The following is a 27529-nucleotide window of genomic DNA, read 5'->3' as shown; positions in this document are numbered from 1 at the left end:
AAGATAACCAAAGGGGTTTAGATCCTCTTCCCATGGACACACCCAGCCAAGGTCTGCCTGTGCCCAAGTCACAACCATCAAATAAAAAATTATATATATTTGATATTCTTAAAGATATTTATGGTGCTGTAAACTACTAAACAAATATTGTGTTAAGGGTTGTCACGGCATTTTTACAAAAAAGAAGTGATCCCAAAACTAAAGAATGGATGAATTTCTCACAAATCCCTAATCATGGCTGTCCTGAAATATGATTGTATATATTTGCCTAAATCCTCCTTAAAATGCTGGAATATTGCCTGATTTCCCAAAAGCTACAGTTAAAAAACTGGTCTAGACTGAGTGATATGAGAACACAGTTTGATTCCTACATTGTTAGCACTTAATTTTGATGGTCTCAATTTAAAATTACATCTTTAAATGAACCTAGTAAGACCCCACCTGGGTTAGTCATTCCAAGCAATTTTAAAGAGCTCTTATTATCAAAAAGAACATTAAAAATACATATAAGTGTATTCTTCCCTGAGATAGGTCAGATATCATGAGTTAGCTGATTATTAAAAAAAGAAAGAAAAGAAAAGAAAAAAGAAAAGAAAAGAATAAGGGGAAAAAAGCTTACCATTGGAAAGGCACCTGCAGAAGTATATTGTCAAGCTATAATAGTGTAATGGTATAATGGTATAATGATAAGAGCCCTGGATGTAGAGAAATGAAACCAGGTTCACAGCCTTATTCACCTCTTGCTACCTCTGCACTTGGAAATAGGCCACCTTCAGTTGCCTTATTGCATTTTATGATCATCATCTGTAAAAATGGACCCTTTTCTCAGGGTGGAGGTTTTGTGAGGATCATCATGAGACCATAAACGATTGACTTTTAGCTTTCCAAGGTGTATAAATATACCTAATAAAAGAGAACAAAGAGAGTATTATCACATTAATCAGGCATTGATAGTTAATTAAGAACTGTATTACTTTAGGAGCGCCTGGGTGGCTCAGTGGTTAAGTGTCCAACTGCAGCTCAGGTCATGATCTCGCAATTCATGGGTTTGAGTCCTGCATCAGTCTCTGTGCTGACAGCTCAGAGCCTGGAGCCTGCTTCAGATTCTGTGTTCCCCTCTCTCTCTACTCCTCCCCCACTCACACTCTGTCTCTCTCTCAAAAATAATAAAATAAACACTAAAAAAATTTTTAAAGAGAATTGTATTACTTTAATATGATAGTCTCAGACTTTGAAGCAGAAGGTTGAAAAAGGAATAAAGATGTAATGCCATATAACTAGGGAATTCTGGATCTGGAAGGGACCTCACAGAACATTTCTTCCAATTTTCAATCCCCAGACACCCATTTTATAGAGAAGGAAACACAGAGAGATTGAGAAGCTTTCCTGGGATCTCACAGCACTACCTACAGAGCTCAGACTAGAACTTCGCTCTCCTGCTTCCCAGTGCCTAGCACCTATGACTACAGTTGTTAAACTGTGTCCATAATCCCTTTTCCTACATTCCTACACCCATGTCCACAACCACCAAAGCTTATTATCCAGTTCAATTATGTCCTTTAATAAAAATTAACAAGATGATTGCAATACCTTCCCTTCCCTTTGCAATGTAGACAGGACTGAACACTTGGAGAACTGCCATCAACTTCACTCAGGGAGAGAGACCTTTTTCATTCAGTATCAAATATTTATCTGCGTTCTTACTTGTGCCCAAGAACTGTGCTATATCCTGATAAAAATATGAGTGCTCCAAGGTTTCCTTCAAGTTGTGGATATAGACCAGTGGTGACCACATAGGTGGAGATATTAAATCAGATATAAACAGACTGCAATAGAAGCTTAAGGGGATGGTGTGACTAAGGAACCAAGAGAAATTTGACAGTGAATTCTGCTTCATCCAGACAAATGACAAGTATACAATATTAACAAAAATTAAAATGTGAAAAGTCAAGAGATCAGATTTCCTTCATCTACAAGAATTCTGCAGTGATCAGTGGCAGTTATATAGTTTTATGTTCCTGGTTTAGACAGCCCACCCTTCCTACCAGGAACTGGATCAGATTCTGTCCCTGAGAACTCTGATGTCAATGTCAGCCATACTCTGAACACCAAATATTCTGTACTAGCAGTAGATAACTAACCTCTGTGTTTCTCAATTTCCTCATCTATAGAGACAATTATAAAAGCTCTCCATTGGTAAGGTTACCTTGAGGATTAAATGAGTTTGACCATGTCAAATGCTTAGAACAATGCCAGGGACCAGGTGCCTGCATGGCTCAGTCGGTTAAGCATCCAACTGGGACTCAGGTCGTGATCTCACAGTTCATGAGTTCGAGCCCCACGTCAGGCTCTGTGATGACAGCTCAGAGCCTGGAGCCTGCTTCAGATTCTGTGTCTCCCTCTGCCCCTCCCCCACTTGTGTTCTGTCTCTCTCAAAAATAAATAAACATTTAAAAAATGTAAAAAAAAAAATCCAAATTCCAGGGACCAAGTACGTGTTCAATAAATGTTAGCATCTCAGTATGGGAATACCAAGTGTCACTGAAAACTCACTCCTAAGTGTGAATATATGAATGCAAGGGAGGAGATGAAGAAAGATGTGTCGATCAGGCTTAACCAGAAGAACGGAACTGGTGGGGGATATAGTTTAAGAGATGTATTGGAAGAAATTGGCTCACATGATTGTTGAGGTGACTAAACAAATCTGAAATCCCTAGAGCAAGGCCTTGGGAAGGGCAGACTGGCACTCCTAGGCATAAGCTGAAATGACAGTCCAAGGCAGAATTTCTTCTTCCTCAACAAAGCCTCGGTTCTGCTCTTAAGACCTTTCAACTGATTGTATCAGGCCCACCCGGATTATCAAGTAAAGTCTCCTTTACTTTGTTTTTAACAGCTTTATTGAGATATAACTGATATACAGAGAACTGCACATATTTCATGCATGCAATTTGATGAATCTGGACATATGCAAACACCTATGATACAATCACCACAATCAAAATGATAGACATATCCAACACCTCCCAAATTGTCCTGTATCCTCACTTAACATGAGAGCTAGCCTTTCAACAAGTCTTTGAAGTGCATAATACAATATTGTTAACTATAGGGACTATGTTTTACAGCAGATCTCTAGAACGTATTCATCTAGCATAAGAAACCTTATAAACATGGAACAACACCTTCTCTATCCCTCCCAACCCCCTCAGCCCTTGGCAATTACTATTGTAGTCTCTGTTTCATGAGTTCCATTCTTATATATACCTCATAAAAGTGGAATCAAGCCGCATTTATCCTTCTGTGACTAGCTTATATTATTTAGTACATTATCCATCCATGTTGTCAGAAATGTCAAGATTTCCTTCTTTTTTAAGGCTGAATAATATTCCATTGTGTATGTATACCCCATTCTCTTTCTCATTCATCTGTCTGTGGATACTTGGGTTGTTTCCATATCTTAGCTATTGTGAATAGTGCTGCAGTGAACTTGGAAGTGCAGATATCTTCAAAACACTGACTTCAATTCTTTTGGATATATACCCAGAAGTGGAATTGCTAGATCATATGGTACTTATATTTTTAATTGTTTGAGAAACCTTTATATTGTTTTCCATAGCTATTATACCATTTAACATGCCCACCAACAGTGTATAAGGGTACCAATTTCTCCACATCCTTGCCAACAATTGTTATCTTTTGTTGTGTTTTTTTTTCCCCTAAGTAATGGCCATCCTAACAGATGTGAGGTGATATCTCACTACAGTTTGGATTTGCATTTCCCTGATAATTAATGTTGCTGAGCATCATTTCATATACCTATTGGCCAGTTGTATATCTTCTTTGGAAGAATGTCTATTCAAGTCCTTTGTCCATTTTTTAATTGGGCTATTTAGAGTTTTTTTGCTGTTGAGTTGTAGGAGATACTTATATTATTTGGAAATTAACCCCTTATCAGATATATAGTTTGAAAATATTTCTCCCATTTCAGAAGATGCCTTTCATTTTGTTGATTCCTTTCCTGGGTAGAAGCTTTTTAGTTTGACATTGGTTTTGTTGCCTATGCTTTTGATGTCATATCCAAGAAATCATTACCAAGACCAATGCCACGAAGCTTTCCACCATGTGTTCTTCTTTAATTGTAATGGTTTCGGGTCTTATGTTTAAATCTTTAATCCATTTTGAGTTTATTTTTATGCATAGAAAGGTTTTAATCAAATTCCTTTCCTTTCCTTTCCTTTCCTTTCCTTTCCTTTCCTTTCCTTTCCTTTCCTTTCCTTTCCTTTCCTTTCCTTTCCTTTCCTTTCTTTCCTTCCTTTCTTTCTCTTCTTTCTTTCTTTCTTTCTTCCTTTCTTTCTTTCTTTCTTTCTTTCTTTCTTTCTTTCTTTCTTTCTTTCTTTCTTTCTTTCTTTCTTTCTTTCTTTCTTCCTGCATTTGGATATCTAGTTTTCCCAACATCACTTGTTAAAGAGACTATCCTTCACTGTGTATTCATGATATCTTGTTAAAAATTAGTTGACCATACATGTGTGCATTTATTTCTGGGCTTTCTGTTCTGTTTCATTAGCCTACAGGTTTGTCTTTATGCCAGTGTCATGCTATTTTAATCACTGTAGCTTTGTGATATATTTTGGAGTTAGAGTTATAGTGCATCCAGCTTTGTTCTTTTTTCTTAAGATTGCTTTGGCTCTTCTGCGTTGATAAATTCAACACCATTTCATGATAAAATGCTCAACAAACTAGGTGTAAAGGAATGTACCTCCAAAGTAATAAAGGCCATGGTTAACAACATACTCAATGGTGAAAACTGAAAGCTTTTCCTGTAAGATCAGGAACAAGATAAGGATTCCCCCTTTCTACTCAACACAATATTCGAAATCCTTTCCAGAACAATTAGGAAAGAAAAAAAAAAAGAAATATAAATAGGAAAAGAAGTTGTAAAATTATCTGTTTGCAGATGACATGATTCCCATATGTAGAAAACCCTATAGACTCCACCAAAAAGAACTACTAGAATTAATACACAAATTCAGTAAACTTGCAGGATACAAAATTAATATACAAAAGTCAGTTGTATTTCTACATACTAACAATGAACAATCCAAAAAGGAAATTAAGAAAACAGTCTTATTGGGGCACCTGGATGGCTCAGTTGGTTGGGCGTCTGACTTCAGCTCAGGTCATGATCTCACAGCTTGTGAGTTTGGGCCCTACATCAGGCTCTGTGCTGACAGCTCAAAGCCTGGAGCCTGCTTCCAATTCTGTGTCTCCTTCTCTCTTTGCCCCTACCCCACTCATGCTCTGTCTCCGTCTCTCAAAAATAAACGTTAAAAAATTTTTTTAAAAAAACAGTCTTATTTACAATAACATCAAAAATAATAAAACACTTAGGAATAAACTTAATCAAAGAGGCTAAAAGTTGCACATTGGAAATGACAAAACATCGATGAAATTAAAGGAGACACAAATAAATGGAAAGACATTCTGTGTTCATGTACTAGAAGACTTAATACCATTCAAAATATCCATACTACTCTAAGTGGTCTATAGATTCAATGTTGTCTCCATCAAAATCCCAATGGTGTGTTTTTGTTTTTGTTTTTGTTTTAGAAATAGAAGAACGATCCTGAAATTCATATGGAATCCACAAAGTCTCCTTTATTTTAAACTCAACTGACTATGAACTGATTAACTGTGTCTATACAATATTTCACTACAACACCTAGATTAATGTTTGATTAAGTCACCAGGGACTGTAGCCTCACCAAGTTGACACATAAAACTGACCATCACAAAAGGCTAATGAAAAATAAGATGACATAACTTTCTTCTAATGGGCTCAATGCAAATGTCCAATAAGAACCAGATGGAGTAGTACAGACCCTCAAGACGCACCTATCCATGCATTTCACAGACCAAGCTAAGGACCCCAGAGACAATGTGCATGCTGCTATCGATGCAGCCCCTTGTGTGGGAACAGTGAACAGGTTCTCTCTGTTGCTTGGTGTGTTTATTGAGCTTTGGAGAATCCAAATAATTTATAGTTTCAATCACAGAATGGAGTTGTTTACACAGAGCAAACTAACAAGACCTAAATTCTGAATTTCCGCTTCCAGTAAGAGGCAGTATGGTATAACAGAAAATATATCACCTGTGCATCAGGCGCCTGGATTCAAATCCATCTTTGTCACTTTCTAGGTGTCCAGTCAAGTCACTTAACCTCTCTAAGCCTGTGAATGGCCATTACCTGTGAATGGTAAAAACAATATTTTCATTTCAACGTTATCGTAAAGGATTAAAGACCATAAACCAAGTGGCATGAGTTCATAAAACATGATCAGTTAAGACATGCTATGAACTTCTTTTAGTTCGGAGATTATCTAGTGTTAGCTGAGTAGTCTTGGGAAATTTACTTTCCTTCTCTGTGTCTCAGTTTCCTCATCTGTAATATGAGCATAACAATAAATTGTTCTGGGGATTAAATGAGTTGATATATATCTTTTCATATATAAAATTAATTTATATAAACTGTGTGCTCAGAATAGTGCCTGGTACACAGTAAGCACTATATATGTTGCAATTATTATAATTTTCCATTTATGTGGTAGCTGTGAAATGAGGGACATGGAACACCTGGATTTTAATCCCAGCCCTGCACTGAGTGAATGCACAAAAGCCACTGCACTTCTCTGCCATCATTTCCTCCTCTGTAAAATAAAGGAGTTGATTGGACTGTCTGCGGCACTCAGACATTGTAAGATTGCATGCTAAATTCCACTGAGAGATGCAGGGACTTGAGAAGACTTCTGGCTCATAGAGTCTCCAGCTGCTGATCTCTCACAGATCTGTCAAGGCTTCCTTATTGATTCACACCAAGAATCCTGCCTTAGTCTCGGTTTTTCTGCAGGGCAGTTGATCTGTTTACTTTGCACCAAGATGTGTTCCTCTGTCAGCCTCCTCGGAGCTGTCACAAGCCAGCTGCATGGCAGGGAGAGACAGAAAAAGTGTTTTTGTTTTTCTGCTTCACTGTCTTCCTTCCTTTAGGGTCCCTTCTGAAAAAGGCCAAAACAGAATTCTGTGTCTGCCATAATGAGACATGCTAGCCAATCGAAGAAGCAGGGCCCATGTCAGTGACAGGGCCTGCCCCAGGTAGGCCAGGATTAGAGTCCCGTCAAGCCTGACTCAGCCTCCAGTCCATGGGGCTTCAGTGGTCACTCCCTTTCTGCCCCTGACATATAGCACATTACAAACATCCTGAATGCTGTGGTTGGCAGGTGGAAGGAGGGGACAGTAACTAACTAAAGTATGACAGGAAATCTAAGGGAGGGCAAAAAAAGAGTGACATGTGGTTTTTGCCTAAGATTATGTGGCAGACTGAAATTCTACGTACATCCTGTCTTGCTTTTTCTGTATTATACTGTGACTAGGGAGGCAGGAAGGAGGGACTCCTTCCTCTTTCGTCAAGGCAGAAGAGTTATAAAGGCTGCTTCCATTTCTTCTCTCTCATGTGCTTCTGCCCCCTTTGTCTTTTTATCTGCTCCTCCCCAGAGGTAGAAGAATATCTGAGTGTCAGACTCAGGTGTCCCATGGTTGTATTTATGACCAGGCAATGTTATGAGCTTTAAAGACAGGGTCCCAAGAACTGCCCTTCTTTCTTTCTGTGTCCCGGCCCGTGTCATAAATGTCTAAGGAGGGAGGGACAGTACAGAGGGACTGGCAAACAGGGAGAAGAACACCTGGTTGTAAGTAACTGCAGATCAACTGACTGTGTTCAACAACGTGATATTTATAATACACATTCTGAACGGATTTTTCCAAATGACTGACTCATTGATTGGTTCCCCTGGCCATTAGAATAAATGAGGTAGAACTTCATCCTACTTTGAATTAAAAAGGGAGTTCTCATCACTCCTAACAAACACTGCATTGCTTATCATTTCCATCAGAAAGAGCTAAGCCTTTCATTGACATAGGTTATTTTGCAACCTATACAGCTCCAAATAATCTTAGCATCTCCAAGGGAGAAGAAAACTCAAAAGAACATCCCACCCAGTCCTCTATAACATTCTCCACTTGGCTTTCTCTACCACGTTTTTGGGGAATAGTTTCTTCTTGAACATTTCCAGTAATAAAACACTCACTCTTACACAGATGACTATTTCTGGACAGGTATAATTCTTTGTTACTTCCTTGTAACTTCCTCACCACTTCCTCCCCGCTTTTGGAGTCAGACAAAGTAAATTGAAATACCTTTTCCTATGACAGCGCTTTAAATGGTTCTCAGACTAGGTTATGCTGTAATGATCTCAGTGGCTGAAAACAGCAGCAAATCCTTTCATGTAGACACAAATGTCCATCCTGGATCATCTGGGGACTCTGCTGCACATTTCCCTCACTTAGAGACTAAGGTTAAGATAACAGATACTATTAGTAGTTTACTTTTAGCATCTACTAATTGAGTAAACATGCAATGACCGAAAAGTTAGTGTAACTTGAGTAATGGTTTCAACTGAATTTTAATTGTTGTTCTCCAACTTCCTGGGATTGAAGTTTCTTTCAAAACCTAAATAGGATATCTTGAGTTCTAACTCCATGTACTCCAGAAGTTGATACCCTCCCCAGTGTTTCTGTGGGGTTCCATTCCTTGGAGTTATCTGTCTGACTCTCCCTCCACAGCCCTTCTCCCCCAAGTTCTCAATCCCTGTGGGCCATATCACACTGCAGTCTGGTCTGCTTGTCCCAAAACATGGACACAGCCCCTCTCCTTTATTCTCCAAGTCACCACCAGAAAATGCTATAATGGGTGGCAGATTTACTAGAGTCTTAAGGATAACAGGGAAGAGGAAGTAGAGAGGGCACCTGACTGTTAGAAGAGGAAGTAGACAGGGTCAAATGACTTGACCTTTGAAAATTAGACCTCACAGTTTCCAAAGTTCCTTACCTGTCTCCTACTTTCCCCAACCCCAATGTCAGGCCCATCTTCAGCTCTCTGATGAATCCTTGCCTAATTTCTTCTCAACCCACACCGCTGGGCCCCATGTCTATGTCTCTAGTTACAAAGGGAAAATTCAACTTGACATTACTTTAATCAGCAGAGCAGTTGAGCTCCCTTTGTCTTAACCTCTACCATTTTGATTTATTCTAATAGAATCTCCTTCATAACAAGGACTTCTTAATATGTTTTACAAGTGAAAGAATTATCTACCATAGCCTCCACATTAAAAGAGAAAGCAAAAGTTGAGAAATTAGTTTTTCTTTAAGATGCCTCAAAAAATTTTGTAGCAAATGCTTTTTATTCCAACCAACTTCATATTAAAGAAAATTTGAAATGTTGTATGTATGGATTGTAAAGGGTGAATTTGGGGATATCCAGGAAGTCAGATCATGAAAGTCCTTAGAAGACCTGTTAGCTTATATGCATTTTTTTATTTTAAGCAGGAAATTAGCCTGATTGGTGGATTAGCATTGGGGGTTTGGGGGTGGGGAGCATAAGAGAGAGGGCAAGGAGACCAGCCAGTGCTGGAGTCCAGCCATAGGGGACGGAATGCACAGGAGTTGGTGTGGGAGCCAGGACTAGGCAAGGTATCAGGAATGACACTCGGTTTTCTCTTTGTAGCAACTGGTTGAGTGTTGGCACAATTCACCATGACAGAAAATAAATGAGCAGGAATCAATGGGTGGGGGGATTATGTTTCTTTTTGGACACAATTCATTTTAGGTCTGAGGCATCCCACAGATCAGAGAAAGGAGTTAAGTCAGGTTCTTCAGGCAGGACTGGCCAGAGAGGTCTGCATCCTGAGGAAGGACCAGGTTGCCTCTTAGAACCCCAATATTCCAGGGGAAACTTCGGAGTAAAATATCCCTTTTGCTGCCTTCGTCTTATTCGAGGTCTGGGACTTCCTTGGTGCAAATCACTAGCTTAATATATGGAAGTGACATCTACAGCGCTTGAGACTGAGACCTCATTCCACAACCTGCACCCTGGAAAAAATGGAGAATTCCTTCTTCACCTATGTATGTGTAACCAAACAGAGGGAGGGCTATTGATTTAATCTGAGTCACTGTACAGAGTGTTGCTTGGGGGCCCAGAATTTAACCTCAATATTGCTTGAAAGAGCCTTCTTGTAGAAGTGAGTGTCTCATTGTGATGGATGCCTGACATTTACCAGTGTGACTTACCTGTCACTGTTTTCCACCCATTTTTCATATGGGTACCGTTAAAAGATTTCACTTGTTTGCCTTCTTATGCAGCATTATTAGCATCATGCTTTTGCCTTCAGAAAAAAAATAGAAAAAGAAAATGTGATTAGTATTGTCCCATTCAAATCATTAAACCTAAACTGCCATCGTAGAAGCTACAGACATGGAGTCAGGCATGTTTCCAGCTCTAGACCAGGGAGGCTCTCTGCTGTGGGGAAGAACACTGGAATTGGAGTTAGGACATCTGCCTTCCCATCCCAGATTTCCATTCACTAGATAGTCCTTCAGTGAGTCACTCATACCGTTTTGGTCCTGTTAGTCTTATCTGAAAAATGGGCAAATTATTAGTCACTGATGAATCACAGGGCTGCTTTGAGATTGTGGTGGCAAGACTAAGTAAAGACTCTAGAAACCACTGGGAGTGAAATCTTGCCATTTGCAACAGCATAGATGGATCGACAGAGCATAATGCTAAGTGAAAGAAGGCAGGAAAGAAAAATGCATATGATTTCACCCATATGTGGAATTTAAGAAACAAAACAAATGAACAGAGGGGGAAACGAGAGAGACAAAGCAAGAAACAGACTCTTAATGATAGAGAACAAACTGATGGTTGCTGGGGAGGTGGGTGGGGGGGATGGGTGAAAAATAGGTGAAGGGGATTAAGAGCACACTTATCACGATGAGCACTGAATGATGTATAGCATTGTTGAAATCACTATATTGTACACCTGAAACTAATATAACACTGTATGTTAACTACACACTGGAATTAAAAATTAAAAACTTAATTAAAAAAAAAACTATAGAAATCAAAGGGATACTACATCCCAAATGCCACAGTCTAAGAGTGCTGGGCTTTTGGCATCTCTCATCAGTTCTTCCTCATAAAGTTCACACTGCCTTCAGCTACTGTGGATGCATTCTTAATTTTTTTTTTAAAGATACTTCCTTTCTCTTGCAGTGCATAGTATGGGACTGGGACTCCAATGGCAAACATGACTTCATTGGAGAATTCACCTCGACATTCAAAGAGATGAGAGGAGCAATGGAAGGGAAACAGGTAGGTGGTAAACCATGCATGCTATTTCCCCACACACTTCTCTCATGATGTATCTTTAGCACCCTCTATACATGGAACAGCAGGAGGGGAGACCTCAATACTTGATTAAATGTGACAAGTAGGGAGCATGGGGGGATTTGAGTACCTAGAGTCTAGTACTAGCCCCACCCAAAGCAACCAGTGTGCCCTTGGACAAGACACTGCCTCTGTGTGGTACAGTTTCTCCATCAGTAAAACCGAGGGGTCAGAGGAGAATGTTTCTTATTTCCCTTAGCTGTATAGCCTGTGACAAGTGACTCAGTTTTCTCTGTGCCTCAGTTGTCTCACTTAAAAAATGAGGGTGGTAATTGTACCTACCTAATAGAATTTTGTGAAGATTAAATGAGATAATCCATGGTATTCACTTAGCAGAGTGCCTGGCATGCAGCTAGTACTTCCAAAATATCTGCTTCTAGTAGTACTATTCTTTCCATGACTTGGTGGCATTCAGTGCGCATTTAGTGCTTAGGAAAAGTTATTGGATTCCTCCAAATTTTCATTATGGACACTAGATTTTCATTTGGCTTCTCCATTTCACTGTCACACACTGGATACCTAGACACGTACCCAAACACTGCCATATACCATAGAGGCACATAGAGATTTCATTGCACCAGACACAAAGCTAAACTTCCTCTGCATTTCTCTCAGACACACATGCATTCACATATCAATAAATTGATCAGTCAGTTGCTGTCATCTGGACCCTAACCATGGAACTGCTGTTCTCACCTGTTCAGTGTTCACCTGCCCAATTTCCAGCTACAAAACCTGTATCTCTTTGCCTGAGGGCTTTGTCTGGTGACTGGGGCCCATTCATCCCAGGGCCCACAGGAGGCTGAGGTATGAGGGGAGGTGTAGCTCCTTCTAGGGAGTGGCCCTCAACAAATAATTCATGGGGGAAAAGGGAGTATAAATACCCAGCTCTCTTGCCCCACAGGTAGCAGAACTTGGAGTGCGTGTTCTATGCAGCTTCCCAGGGTTCCCCAGTGGGAATAGGCCCTGGTGGCCACAGTGGTAACTGACCCGCACACCTTTTTGGCAGCCTCTGCATCTCAATTCCCTACTCCTCGATTGGTACTTTCTGGTATTACCTCCCAAGTGAACCATTTACACTTAAATCCTTGCCTCTGGGGCACTCAAACCAAAATACCTGACATTCTTACTCTGGGACCCACTGTCCCCATGGAGCAGAAAAGAGTGACAGCTGACCATTCAGTGGCTTTGAGAAAGGTCTTTTCCCTAGAGATAAGATCCTATACCCGGCCTGGTCAGAGGTGCTGATTACAGAAATGTCACAACTCATTTTTCAAGTCTCTTCTTTCAGATATAAGGTCAAGATATACCTAGACTGGATGGGAATAAACTAACATGCTTGAGAATGGAAGCTTAATCTAAATTGGACTGTTTGTTGAGTACTTACATTTGGTCTAGAAAATCAAGGGCAGCTTTTTTCATAACTCCCACAAAACTTGGTGTATATGCTCTATTAAATATCCAGTATTGCAAGCAACTTGTGAAACACTCAGAGATCTTCCCCACGAGCAGGCACGCAGAGTTTCATTCAGGGCCATAGTCAAAATCACACTAAATTATAAGTGCGTCACACCCAGGATAACAAGGAAGATAGCCAGAGAAGTTGTTGCTCTGTTGAACCAGGCCCCACTGTGCTAATAAATCAATGAGTTATCAATACCACCTACTAGAGTTCTAAAAATTTTAATAAAGTTGTACCTTATTCTCCTCTACAAGTAGAAATAGCCAAATCAATAAATGTGAGAAACATGTCGTCTTTAGGCTCCTAAGAGGGTGTTAAAAGTAAAATTATAGCATATATTATCATTGAAAAACACCAAAGTCTGATGCTTTCAAACAAACAGAAATGAATCCTCAAGTCCCACTGAGGAAATGGATCATATGATATGGCACTTTTCTGTATCACCAGAAAGATTTTATTTGGTCCCATCACTCAGCCCCATTTGGGTGCATTTACACTGTGGGAAATGTTCTCTTATTTACTGATTCTACTAATATTTATAAGGAACACCTACTAAGCGCCAAGCTCTAGGTGTGTCATGACTGTGCATCAGAGTACGATATAGACATGAATCAAACAAAAAATAAAAATGTTATTACAGCTTGTGACAAATGCTATAAAAAACTGAACCAGTTCAGTATAAAGGTATGGTATTGGAAAGATAATCTGAAATGGCAGCATTTAAGCTGAGGTCCCTTAAAGATGAAAAAAGCCAACCATGTAACAAGCAAGAGAAAAGCACAAAGGCCAAGGGAATCTTACATTAAAAAGTCCTGAATGAGGAAAGAGCTTGGTGTGATTAAAGATGTGGAAAGAGACTAGTGTATCTGGAGCAGAGAGCATGCACGGGATGTGGTCAAAGACAGAAGCAAGGGCCAGGAAAAGCACATTCTAATATCTCGAAGAAAAGAGTTTCAATTTTCCTCTAACTGAAAAAGAGACAGCTTTGTGCTCTCCAGGACAGGAGCCACGAGCTACATGTGAGTATTTTAGCCTCACTTTTAATTAATTAAAAATTTGAGTTTCAATTTCAATTCCTGAGTTACATTAGCCACACTCCAAGTACCCCATCACCTCCTATGGCTAGTGGCTTCAATGTTGGTTGGTGCAAATATAGAGTATTTCCATCATTGCAGAAAGTTCTACTGGACAGTGGTGCAAAGGAGTCCAAGCTAGAGAATGACATGACGGGTTTTAACTTTTTAAAAGATTATTCTGGCTACTGTGTGCATAATCCATTGTAGAGAGAAGACAGTGAAGCAGACCTGTCAGAAGGCAAGACAAGAGGTAATAATGACTTAAAGTGGTAATGGAGATGGAGAGAAGTAGAGTGATTTAAGATGGATTTTGGAGACAGGGGCTAAGACATGTTGAGGGTTTGGATATGAGGGGGATAGATGGGTAAATGTGGGTGCCATTTCCTGAGTAAGGAAGTCTTGTTTCAGGGAGGTCCAGTTGTGTGGAAAGTTCAAGAATGGGGTTCGGGAAACTGGCACTCAGGGGAGAGGCCTACCTGGGGATGTATTTTGGAGCCGTCAGTAAACAGAAGTGGTTGATGTTAAGAGAGTGGAGGATAGGGAGAAAGATAGAGGAGGGTTGAACCCTGAGGAACCTCAGTAAGTAGAAACAGAGACAAAAAGAGGAGACATCATCCTCTTTTAAGCTCCTTCCTATGAGAGTCATGGTTCTGCAGGTGCAGGGTAAATTCTTGATTAACTTGGATGAATTCCTGGGTGGCCTTCATGAACAGCCTTAGTCTGAGGTGGCCAAAAGGGAGACTTGCAAGAAGAACAAATAGGAGAGTCCCTCCAAGATCCTCCCCGTGGAAGCCTGCATTAATAGGCCAGGCTTTGGAGCGGGACTGACAGGTACCAATCCCAGCTCTACCAGTTGCCACCCGTATGACCTGAGCCTCATCTTTAGTCTACAAAAGTGGGTTGTAGGGAGAGTTAAGTGGGATTGTAGATGTAAGGCACATACCCCATAGTTACATGAAAACTTTATCCCAAGACAGATGCAAACTACTTACACCTGGTTCATCAGCACCCCCTTCCCACCCAACAGGCATGAAAGCCCCAAGTGCCTGCGGGCTCCAACTCAGCTTCCTTGGAGCCCTTGTCTGGCTGCACCAACCCATCCTCCACTACTGGTCTGCCTTAGCCTGAGAAATGAGTGCATTTTTCATGGATTGTCATTATAATTCTTTTTTTTTTTTTAATTTTTTAATGTTTATTTGAGAGTAAAAGAGAGAGAGAGAGAACAGGGGAGAGGCAGATAGAGAGGGAGATACAGAATCTGAAACAGGTTCCAGGCTCTGAGCTGTCAGCAGGGAGTCCGATGTGGGGCTCAAACCCACATACCGCAAGATCATGACCTGAGCCAAAGTCGGACCCTTAACCAACTGAGCCACCCAGGCGCCCCTATCATTATAATTCTTAATAGAATTTGAAATCTGACTCATTCAAAGTTTCATTTGTTATGTCCTGCTTTGTTGAAGAAATTAAGGTTAATGGGAATGATTGAAAATGACAAAGGAACCACCACAGCCTCACTTTCTAAGTGTTACGGTAAATCCCCACACTACTTGTTCATACTGTGACATTAGAGGAGGATTTGGGGGAAAGGCAATTTCAGTTTTGATGGGTTTGGGAGGGGCTTGGGGTGCTTTGTCTGAAAACACTAAATCTGCTTTGAGACAAGCTAGAATTCTTGCTTATCAAGAGCTTGTCACATGGAGAGCAGATTAGAAGAGAACCTAAGAGAGGGAAGAAAGACAACCATCATGATGGTGGAAAGATTAGGCCTTTGAAACAAAACAGGGTTGGAGATGTCCTGATTTCAGATTCAGTTTGACTCTTCTCTCTTCCTCTCTTCCTCTCTTCCTCTCACCCTCTCTTCCTCTCACCCTCCCTTCCTTCCTTCCTTTCTCTTTTTATTTCCTTCCTTTTATGGAAGGAGTTTTAGAGAGCCCTTAGCCAGTACAGGATTCCTTTCTTCCTAACTCTTACATTGTTGCCCAGTCCCTACTGGAACTTCCCCAGTGTTGAGAAACTACTGTTCTCAGTTATCTGTTGCTGAGGAACAAATTAGCCCAAAACTTTCCGGCAGAAAACAATGATCATTATTTACTCACAATTGTTGGCAATTTAGGCTGAGTTCACCTGGGGCAGCTCCTCACCACTCTACATGATGTCAGCTGAACTCACTCATGCATCTGTGCCTCCGCAGCTGGGATGGCCGAGACGTTTCTCATGTACTCTTTTATTCTCCAGGAGAGCAGCCTAAACTTTTTTACATGGTGGTAAAAACCTCCCAGCAGCAAGAGGATGGCAGGCCCCAATGCCCAGACACGTTTTAATCCTCTGCTCATACCACTTTTGCTAATGTCCCATTGGCCAAAACAAGTCCCATGACTAACCTCACCGTCATTGTGGGAGGGAACTGCACAAATACACAGACCCTGAGAGGAATGGGTCACTGGGAGCCAATGCTGCTTCAGTCTACCCCACTCACATCTGCCTGAGAAACTGCTTTATTTTCAGGGGGTGCCTGGGTGGCTCAATCACTTTAACGTCGGACTCTTTTTTTTTTTTTTTTTAACGTTTATTTATTTTTGAGACAGAGAGAGACAGAGCATGAACGGGGGAGGGGCAGAGAGAGGGAGACACAGAATCTGAAACAGGCTCCAGGCTCTGAGCTGTCAGCACAGAGCCCGACGCGGGGCTCGAACTCACGGACCGCGAGATCGTGACCTGAGCCGAAGTTGGCCGCCTAACCGATTGAGCCACCCAGGTGCCCCAACGTCGGACTCTTAATTCTGGCTCAGGTCCTGGTATCACGGTTCATGAGATCGAGCACTGCATTGGCCTCTGTGTCACAATGCGGAGCTTGCTTGGGATTCTCTCTCTCCCTCTGTCCCTGCCCCGCTCTCTTTCTTTCTCTCTCAAAATAAATAAATAAACTTTAAAATTTTTTAAAAAGAAAGAAATTGCTTTACTTTCAGATACCGCTAATTGTCAGAGAGTGAAAATTGGTCTCCTGAGTGGAAATCCAAGGATCCAGCTCCCCCAGAATGGTGGGCAAGAGTTTTCAGTGGCTCTTGGATGTTTGGCTTGAAGTTGATTTTGTCACATGAAGTCTCCTGTAGGCTTGAAAGGTTGATATCTGTTCTCCTAAGGCCCCCCTTAGCTCCCAGCTACCTCCTCAGTTTCCAGCCACTCCTACAGCTCTGATACTATCCCTCAGAGAAGCCCCTTTGGAGATCTGTTGTGTCCCTGGTGTGATATGTATCACTCCATTTTTTTAGTTCTCAGGGAAGTTCTGTGCAAACTCATCATTATCCCCACTAATTTCCTATAGTCAGCACTCACTGTCTCTCAGTTTTCTGACCTTTTAAGCTAATTCCCACGCACTAAGACTCAACAGTGTGTTACTCAACGGTGTGTCTACAGATGTTTCCTTCCCTCTGGTGCTTGATTTGATCCTATTAATAGAAAGCATTTATAAGTACCAGGCACTTTTTTAAATGTGTTATGTGGATTAATTATTAAATCGTCACAATAATCCTATGAGATAGATACAATTACCAGCTCCATTTTACAGAGGAGATATCCAAGGCATAGAGGAATCAAGTAATTTGCCAAGGGTCGCACAGCTGGAAGTGGAGGGACCGGGACTGGAACCAGGCAGCCTTATATCAGAGTCTCACTCAGCCACGCCTCCTTAACCACCCTCCCTCAGAATGCAAGGGTTATCCCGCAGAAACCATTTGTCATCCCTCAGATCCATGTGCCGTAGCACCTGGGGGCTTGGCTTCATGGAATGACTCCACTTCTTCCTAAGCAGGCTCTCTTGCTGTGGCCCCTCTTGTTGCAGGTGCAGTGGGAGTGCATCAACCCCAAGTACAAAGCCAAGAAGAAGAACTATAAGAACTCAGGCATTGTGATTTTGAATCAGTGCAAGGTACGTACATAGCCCTTCTCTTTCAGGAGTATGAAGCTAGGGCTGTCTGGGAGGAAGAGCTCAGACTGTGTGGCCGGAGGGAGAAACTGTCAAGGAGGTGTAGTGTTTTTTGTAATAAAAAACATAAAGTCCATGTTATAATGGATGTGGAGTGAAAAACATAAGTGTGGGTGGTCTTGGAGCTGTGGTGGCCCACTGCCACCATCCCTTCTGCAAAGACAGTCATACCCTCAAAGATGGGGAGTCCTGGTCACATGTCAGGCTCTTCTCTGTCCTGACAGCACCAGAGGGAGATCCCCCAAAAGGGGAAGACAACATTTCCAGAGCTCCTGCTATGCACCTGTCACAGTGTTCAGTGCTTTATATGTGGTGCCTCACCCATGCCGAAAGGGTACTGTGAAAACAAAGCAATGGAGAAAGATTAGAAGGCCTAGAAATTCCTCCCAGAAGGGCTCTAACTTCACAGAAAATCCCACATGCTAGCAATCAAATCTCTTAAATCATATCTGAAAATAATTCTGGCATTGGTTGAGTACTTACTATGTGAGAGTAACTATGATGAATTCTGTTTAACTTGTATCATAATGCTGAGATTTCTGCTGTCAACTGAGATCAGTACTAGTCACACACATGGTAAGTTTAAGAGCTGAGATTTTAATCTATGCATGTCTAACTCCACCATATACAATTTGAATGCCATCTAGTTTCTCTCTGTGTATGTCAGCTTCCTTTTCCCAGATTGGCTTCTCCCTGGCTGCCAGGAGCTGTGGGAGCATATCCTCTCATAGCAAGAGCAATAGTAAAGACTGATATGCCCACCCCTTGAACCAATCAGTGTATTAAGATTGGCCATCTAGGATCATTGTATTAATGATGTCTTTTATTTTCTATACTTATTTGATGCATTAACATCTCTGGGCCTTGTGGGCTGGGTAGGAACTTCTCCCAGGGTTAGCTAATTCCTATAGATAGCCAACAACTTGCTTGTGAGCCTGCCTTTGATATGCAGACCAACCAATCCAGAGCCCATACCCCCAACCACCTCCTTTGTCAAGCTTACACACACACACACACACACACACACACACACACTATTCCTCTGTCCCTATATCTCCCTGGGTCCAGGCTTTACATAATTAGAGACCACCCCTATAGCCCAGAGTCACCAAAAGTATCCAAACTCTCCAATCCTAAACCAGTTTAACTGCTTACCATACCCCACTCATTCCTTCCCATGATAAAACACAATAAAGACTTCCACCCACACTTTCCTCTCAACCTTTCTGCCTTCTGACTGACCCTAGTGCTTTCCCATGTGGCCCCTGAGTGGCATGACATGCCTCCTACCCTTTGGGGAACTCTGGGTAATAAACTCTTCTTTGAAAGGCAGTTGTCTCTGGTCATCTCCCCTATCTATACAAATCAAATCCCAGGCACATTCAAAACATCCCTGTGCCCAGGGAAGCAGGAGAAAAGATGTGGATGAACCACTTCAGTGGTTGTCTGTCTCTTTAAGGTGCCTGTGATAAGTCTGTTTTGATTCTCCATGAATTGATCTTACAGTTTAGTGCTTAGGGGCCAATATTATTCAACTCGTTCCCAAGTTCTTATTTCCTAGGTACATAGACAATAGTAGGGTGTCCCAACCATCAAGCAAAGCATTGCCAAAGGGAGCCAGGAGCAGGCACTATTCAGGGGGCCGGCCAAGTGAACACCAGCCCTGAAAAAAGTCTGCCAAGAGATGTGTGCCACCTAGAGGTGGTACCTAGAGACACCAACACGAGATCTTGTGGGTCAGTCTCTGAGAAGCTGCCCTGAGCATCAGATGAAATCTGAAAATTGAGGGTCAAAAATCACAGTTACTCACTGTCCAGGTTAAAGTGGCCAGATGACAAACTTCATGACTGTGGGTATCGTGTCTGTTTTTCTCATCACTGTATCCCTAGCATCTAGTGCATAGTGGGGGCTTTGTTAAATAAAATTTAAAAATTTATTGTTAAATAAATAAATGGATGAATATCACCAAGGGTCAAGAAGCAGAATCATAAGGAAGCAGAAACGAAGGCCAGAAATTGGTATGGCACATGAGAACACTGATAATCATGGTTGGGCAAAAAACAGAGACTATGCTGACTTCCAGCACAGAGGTCCAAAGGATGGACTATGCAGTCCATTTGCCACCATTTGAGTCCCACCTCCACCTTCTACTAGGTAGGTGATCTTAGCCTCAACTTCCTCCTCCACAAAGATGGCACAGTAGAAATAATAGCTCCACCTTTACAGGGCTGTCCTAAAACTAAATAAAATTATGGATGTTAAGTTCCTGACTTAGAGTTAGTCATTGCTGTTCATGGCATGGCAGGAATCTAATGAGTGGGAAACGGCCAGTAAAGGCCTTCTCAGGTAATTGCAATCCTGAAGCAGCTAACCTAGATTACTTGTGGTATTAAGAATGTTACCAGGACTGGAACTTAGACTGGGGAGCAAGAGTGAAGCCTAGTGTGAGACTTTATTAATTCCGAAACAGTGGTGTCCCTTGAAAATATAGTGTTAGCTCTCCCTGGAGGCATGCATGCCCCAAAAGAGGGGAGCAGGGCATGAATAGCTGCAGCCCCCACAGGGCCATCTGAATTAGGCATTGCTTTCTTTCTCTCCTATAAAATCAAAATTGGAGCAATTAAGCATCTGACTCTTGGTTTCAGCTCAGGTCATGATCTCATGGTTTCGTGGGTTTGAGCCCCACGGTAGGCTGATGCAGAGCCTGCTTGGGATTCTCTCTCTCCCTCTCTATCTGTCTCACCCCCAGTTATGCTGTCTCTGTCTCCCTCGAAAATAAATAAACTTAAAAAAAATAAAATCGGGGTGCCTGGGTGGCTCAGTCGGTTAAGCGTCCGACTTCAGCTCAGGTCATGATCTCACAGTTTATGGGTTCGAGCCCCACATCAGGCTCTGTGCTGACAACTCGGAGCCTGGAGCCTGCTTCGGATTCTTTGTCTCTCTCTTTCTCTGTTCCTCCCCTGCTCTCACTCTGTCTCTCTCTCTCACTCTCTCTCAAATAAATGCAGATTTTTAAAAAATTAAAAAATATATATTTATAAAAAAATGAAATCAAATCAAAATCAACTGACCTATCTCTTCCCCACAGATGTCTTTCTGCTCTTTCTTCTAGGTTAGCAGTCCAATGCCAAAGACTAAGCTTCCACTCCATAAGGAAATAGATCATGCTGTTACTAAAACGATTTCCTCTCCTCCTCCAATGCAGATCCACAAGATGCATTCTTTCTTGGACTACATCATGGGCGGCTGCCAAATCCAGTTTACAGTAAGTTGTTTCCACATTTGTTCATATTCATGGAGCAAGGTGTGGGGCATGGTGGAGGGTTGTGGGAATATGGAGACAAAAATTTATTAAAACCCTTGGTCAGCTTTTTTCAGGTCTCATTGCTGAAATATTGTACGATATAATTTTTTTTCTTTTCTTTCTTTCGATATAATTTTTTAAAAGTGAGTTCATACTTCTGTTTTCTCCAGTGACTATGGCTGTCAGGAAGTCATATCAGAAAAGTCATGCCACTCAACCTCAGGTGGTTTGGGAACCCTCCTCATGCTTCCCATTCTTTCAGTAACTGCATGAGGCATGGGGCAGTGGGCATATTGCCAGATCCCATTACCTGGTGAGTAGGAATTGGAAGGAAGTAAGCCACTCTGGTAAGTCCCACTGACCCAAGGCAGATGCAGCCCAAAGACCAGCACCAACGCCATGCCCAAGGGTCAGTGCCACGAGTAAGCCATCCAAATGGTTCATCAGGCAACAAAAAGGTGAATTCCAAAAGATTGGAGAATTAGGCTTTCAAAGTTGAGAAACAAGAGTGTCTAGACTCAGTGGGTAGATCAGGGATCATTTCCTAAATATAATCTGTGAACCCATAGGATTTATACACTCCAATGATTTGAGTGGGTAGGCTGGGTCTCTTTAAGGTGCCTGGTAGGCCAAGCTTATGAGTCCATCTGCCCTTGAAAAACTTACTTTCAGTGGCCTAATATTCAAAACCCTCCCAGGGTTGGACAGATGTGACCTCCAGAAAGAGGATCCCAGATGGCAAGGATAGATGTGCTAAAACCTATGGGAAAGCAACACGGCAAACAAGAGAACAACAATCTGAACAGCTTCTGCTCCCCATCTTGCAGATGTGTACTCGTGAAGGTCAGCCCTGTTTAGCTCCCTTGACTGGATCAGTCATGTGAGAAAAGCAAGGCAGATGGGTTTAAATTTTTTGTCCAGGTTTGAGCCCAAGAGAGTAGACAGGACCAGTGTATTTCTGGGACGGGGACGGCAGTACTCAAAGGACTAAAAGGAGCTGCAAGGGGATGAGAAAAGTGGTAGTTTTATAGACTGACCTCTCCTTAGCTAGAAGCCTATCCTCTAATCTCAGAAGGGTCTGCCTATATCTTCTCTAAACTTGGGGCATGGTTCACTTAGTCCTGAATAGGTATGGGTTAATTATAGAATTTGGTCATTTCTTTAGAGTCTAAGGCACACCCACCCAGCCCTCCTGCATGCATACTGGCACGTACAGAAAGTAGCAAACATGTTCATCGTGAGCACACACATCTAACTCCAGCTGTCCTATGGGTTCACTGTCGCACTGATGTATACACATAGAGGTAGAGACGCCAGCGATGTCATATAGGAGAGCTCCTGGAAATAGTGTCCCACAGTCTTAGGCAAAGGAGCAATTCAGGAAACTATTTATAGGTTTTCAAGGGAGAGCACTATTGATTTGGTTTGGAGTCTATAGATTCCATGCACTCAAACAACTCTATTCAACCTTCAGGGGCTTGCTCTGCCCTTGGAGTTGTGCTGCAAAGAACCAGCCCCCATGAACACCAGAAGTTTATCCCCACAGGGTCCCTAGCTCCACAACCTGCGTCCACGTGGCTTGCCTGACCCAGGCTGGCCATCCCCTCCTTTCTCACCCCTGCTGATCCTCCCCAGCTGAGGAGGTACCACCTTAATGTATATACCACTACTTCTCAGCTCCAGCTCCTTCTCCCTCCCTTAGCAGTTCAGTCTTCCTGAAACTCTTTGAATTGTCCTTTTATTAAGCTCTCCTGGATCATCCCTTCTGAGTGGGCCATTTGTTTCCCGTTAAGACCCTGGCCAGTACACTTTACAAACAGGGGCTGAGAGAAAGCTTTTGCACTTTCCACAGGTGCCTGGTGCTTTTGACTCTACCTTAAGAATGTCAAAAGTGGAGCATCTTCCCCTTCAGGTACCAGGCTGGTGTGTATTAGGTACTTTTATTGAATTACAATGGATTAAACCCTAACCTTAAAGGAGAGGGAAGGATGAGGAAAAACAAGAAACCTGATGAATAAGTATGATACTAGTTTTGGCTTCAAAAAGCATCCTATGAACTTAAATGTTTACGCATCCATATAGCCTAATGATAAATACCAAAACCTTATTTGGGTTAATATGCATAAACGGGGTATATTTAGGGGAGTATTGGAGAAGTGGTTTGGATTAAGAATTTGAAGGGCAAGGGCGCCTGGGTGGCTCAGTTGGTTGAGTGGCTGACTCTTGATTTTAGCTCAGGTCATGATCTCACGGTTTGTGGGATCGAGTCCTGTGTCAGGCTCTACAATGACAACGCGGAACCTGCTTGAGATCCTCTCTCTCCCTCTCTCACTGCCCCTCTACCTCGCTTGCACTCTCTCTCTCTCAAAATAAATGAATAAAGTTTTTTAAAAAAGAATTTGAAGGGCTTTTAATTTTGAAGTAATATGGTGGATAAGGGAATGTTCAGAAGAATCTTGAGCAGGACATTGAAGCAGCTGGGCACATGCTTTAGGGAACCAAATCTGGGAGTGTTTGGTGGAAGGCATTGAAGGTGGTGAGGAAATTATGAAAGAAACGCAAGCAGAGGGGTGCCTAGTTGGCTCCGTAGGTTAAGCGGCTGACTTCCACTTTGGCTGAGGTCATGATCTCGCAGTTTGTGTGTTTGGCCCCAGTCCAGCTCTGTACTTACAGCTCGGAGCCTGGAACCTGCTTCGGATTCTGTCTCCCTCTCTCTGTCTCTCTGCTCCTCCCCCACTTGTGCATGCTCTCTCTCTCTGTGTCTCTCTCTCTTTCTTTCTCTCTCTGTCAAAAATAAATAAATAAACAAAGAGATGAAGCAAGAAGAGATTAACCATCCTGAGGACAAGTAAGAAGAGGCTAAATTAGCAGGACAACAGTAGGAGAGGCACTGTGGAAAGAGAGTCCCATAAGCCTTGGCCTATGATCGATCCAATGAAGAGACAGAAGCAAGGGAGGATGATGAGTCCAGAGGACTCAGATCTTTTGTGCCTGACTGACAAAGCATGGTGATCCTATTCACGGCAATATGGAAATCGAGAGGAGCCGCCGACGAGATGATGGATTTTATTTTGGACATGATGGAGGTAATTTCAGGCCTCTCAGTGTCGAGATGGCACTTATAAATATGGTCCTAGGTTTCAGGAGAGAAGTAGAAGCTGCACACATATGGGTTTGGATGAGATGGCCAGAGAGAAGAAAACAGAGAAAAGGCATCTCAGGGAATTATAGAAGATCTCCGTCAGGCAGCAAGGAGAAGAAGGGAAACCCATAGGAGGAGAAATGCCAGAGGAAAAGGTCCAGGACGGGGCAGTAACCCAAATGACCAGAAAGAAAATATTAAAAGATCAAGGGCAATAATCCCATATGCAAGAAGGTGAAGAATAAAAAACTGGGTCATGTGATAAAGAGGCACATATCACCTTTTGAAAGAGCAATTTCAGCAGTATGAGACAGGGAGACCCAGAAGTTAGGGTCTAAACAGAAGGTAAAAGAACTGTTCATTCAAGAAGGTTGGCAACAAAAGGCCATATTTCATTCTTTCTCATTGCCAAGTAGTATTCCATTGTGTATATAAACCACAATTTCTTTATCCATTCATCAGATGATGGGCATTTAGGCTCTTTCCATAATTTGGCTATTGTTGAAAGCGCTGCTGTAACTATATATTTTCACTCTTATGTGGATCCTGAGAAATTTAAGACCATGGGGGAGGGGAAGAAAAAGTCAGAGAGGGAGGGAGCCAAACCATAAGAGACTCTTTAAAAACTGAGGATATGCTTCAGATTCTGTGTCTCCCTCTCTCTCTGCCCCTCCCCCGTTCATGCTCTGTCTCAAAAATAAATAAACGTTAAAAAAAAATTAAAAAAAAAAAACTGAGGATAAACTGAGGGTTGATGGGGGGTGGGAGGGAGGGGAAAGTGGGCGATGGGCATTGAGGAGGGCACCTGTTGGGATGAGCACTGGGTGTTGTATGGAAACCACTTTGACAATAAATTTCATATAAAAAAAAAAAAAGAAGTTTGGCAAGATGGGGCAAGAGAGGAAAAGGAGGAAAGCAACTTGAGTATCAAAATAGGGGAGGTTTCAGGCTAGAATCTGACCATAAGCAGAGAAGCCTCAGTGGAGTGAACAAGATTAACAATGCCAAAAAGAGCCCTAGTCAATGATTCTTTTTTTGCTCAGCGGCACCACTTGAGAATCTGATACACAATCCATATCCTCTCCCTGGAAAATGCACACACCCGATTTTGCATGCAATTTCAGGAGGTCAAGGGCGCTCTTGAGGACATTCCATCTCCTCATGCAAATCCTCGGGTCATAAGACCTGGAGGGCAACCGTCAGAGGGCAGACTTGGAGGAGGTGGATGGAGGTGGAACAGACTAGAGGGCAGGGGTGGGGGCTGCAGGAGGAGTTCACTGTGTTTGGCACATGGCAAAGCAGCCAAAAATAAAATTAGATAACTAGAATTTCACACACAAAACACAAAATTATAGACAGCACAGAAGAGACAGGCACCATAAGGTGTTTGGAAAGAAAATGGTAGAAGAGTTCACCATTTCCTTTGAAAGTTATTGCTTTCCCAGATGCATAAAGATGCACTTTGTAAAACAGATTTTCAGGGATAAGCTGTATGTAAATTACAGCACTCATTTAGGTGGATTATGATAAAGTCATTTTATTTATTTTTTCTTAAATATGAAATTTATTGTCAAATTGGTTTCCATACAACACTCAGTGCTCATCCCAACAGGTGCTCTCCTCAAGGTCAATCACCCACTTTCCCCTCCCTCCCATCCCCCATCAACTCTCAGTTTATTCTCAGTTTTTAAGAGTCTCTTATGGTTTGGCTCCCTCCCTCTCTAACTTTTTTTTTCCTTCCCCTCCCCCTTGGTCTTCTGTTAAGTTTCTCAGGATCCTCATAGGAGTGAAAACATATGGTATCTGTCTTTCTCTGTATGACTTATTTCACTTAGCATAACACTCTCCAGTTCCATCCACGTTGCTACAAAAGGCCAATTTCATTGTTTCTCATTGCCATGTAGTATTCCATTGTGTATATAAACCACAATTTCTTTATCCATTCATCAGTTGATGGACATTTAGGCTCTTTCCATAATTTGGCTATTGTTGAAAGTGCTGCTATAAACATTGGGGTACAAGTGCCCTATGATAAAGTCATTTTAAATGATTATAATGATTGATGATAACATAGGGACATGTTTATGACATAACATTAAGTGAAAACAAGGAATGTAAAGCAGAGCCACCCTATGGTTACAACCAGGTAAAATGTTTATATATTTATATATATGTAGAGAGAGAGATAAAACCTAGAAAGGAAAAGAAAAACAAAACATAACTTGCTTGCCAGTGGAATCCTTGAGGAACGATGATTGTCCTTGGCGGCATCCTTGACCTCCGTAAATTGTGTGCAGAATTAGGTATGTGCATTTTTAGGAGACTGGATATAAATCTTGTATCAGATTCTCAAGTGGTCCAGGTGACCCTCAAAAATGTATTTTTTCATATTTTCAGATGGCCATTTTTATTATTTCTAATTTTTTAACATTAAGGATGATGTTGCTTTCCTTTATCTCTGATTTTGTAGTCTACATTTTGGCAATATAATATTGCTATAATAAGCTGAATGTGGCTCCTCCCATATTAACCTTCAGCCTAAAGAAAAAGAACACGTATTACAAGGTGGCCAGCTATTCCTATTTCTCAGGAAATCTTTCCAACACTAACACATGTCCACACTGTGTCCCAGTTTAAGTTTTACATCTTTATATCCCAGACTAAACACTGGTGGACTCTGGTATAGACCTCTGAGAAAAGAGAATGAGCCCTGGGTTGAAGAGGGGAATGCTTTGCAGTCTGCAGGAAATGAACGGGGTGACCTCAGGAGTCCTTTCCATCAGGTCTAGGTTCCTATTTCTTTACCCACAGTGGCTCTTTGAGGAGGTAGAAAAGCACAAGAGTTTAATCTGTCAATTAAGAAATGGTTCAGACTGAACGGTATCTCCACCTACAAGGCTTATTGTTACAGATCCAAATTGTATACAAATATAAAACAAACAAGCAAAAAACAAATCTCTTGCCCCAGCAGACGATATGGCAAAGGTTGACTGCACGTTGATTGCAGAGAGATTAGGCAACTAACCAGAGGTTAGTTCCCAGCAGCCTTGCTTAGAAAACACCCAAGAGGGGGCGCCTGGGTGGCTCAGTCGGTTAAGCGTCCGACTTTGGCTCAGGTCACGATCTCACGCTCCGTGAGTTCGAGCCCCGCGTGGGGCTCTGGGCTGATGGCTCAGAGCCTGGAGCCTGCTTCCGATTCTGTGTCTCCCTCTCTCTCTAACCCTCCCC

The 27529-nt window shown here is 42.0% G+C and overlaps 1 protein-coding gene across 5 annotated transcripts in view; it reads left to right on the top strand.

Annotated features, from left to right (window-relative positions):
• CPNE4 (copine 4) overlaps positions 1-27529 on the top strand; it is a 626987-nt gene that overhangs the window by 568428 nt on the left and 31030 nt on the right. For all 5 annotated transcript variants that reach the window (XM_086674292.1, XM_086674290.1, XM_086674291.1 and 2 more), the window contains 3 exons: positions 11162-11260; positions 17712-17798; positions 21061-21120. In XM_086674292.1, the coding sequence (XP_086530418.1) occupies positions 11162-11260; positions 17712-17798; positions 21061-21120 (246 nt within the window). The remainder of the gene's footprint in view (positions 1-11161; positions 11261-17711; positions 17799-21060; positions 21121-27529) is intronic.

Source organism: Puma concolor, chromosome C2 (genome assembly GCF_028749965.1).
Source record: "Puma concolor isolate L17-30 chromosome C2, mPumCon1.1.hap2, whole genome shotgun sequence".
Classification (NCBI taxonomy): Eukaryota; Metazoa; Chordata; class Mammalia; order Carnivora; family Felidae; genus Puma; species Puma concolor.
Note: the sequence above shows the minus strand (reverse complement) of the source record. Positions and strands in the feature narration are given on the sequence as shown.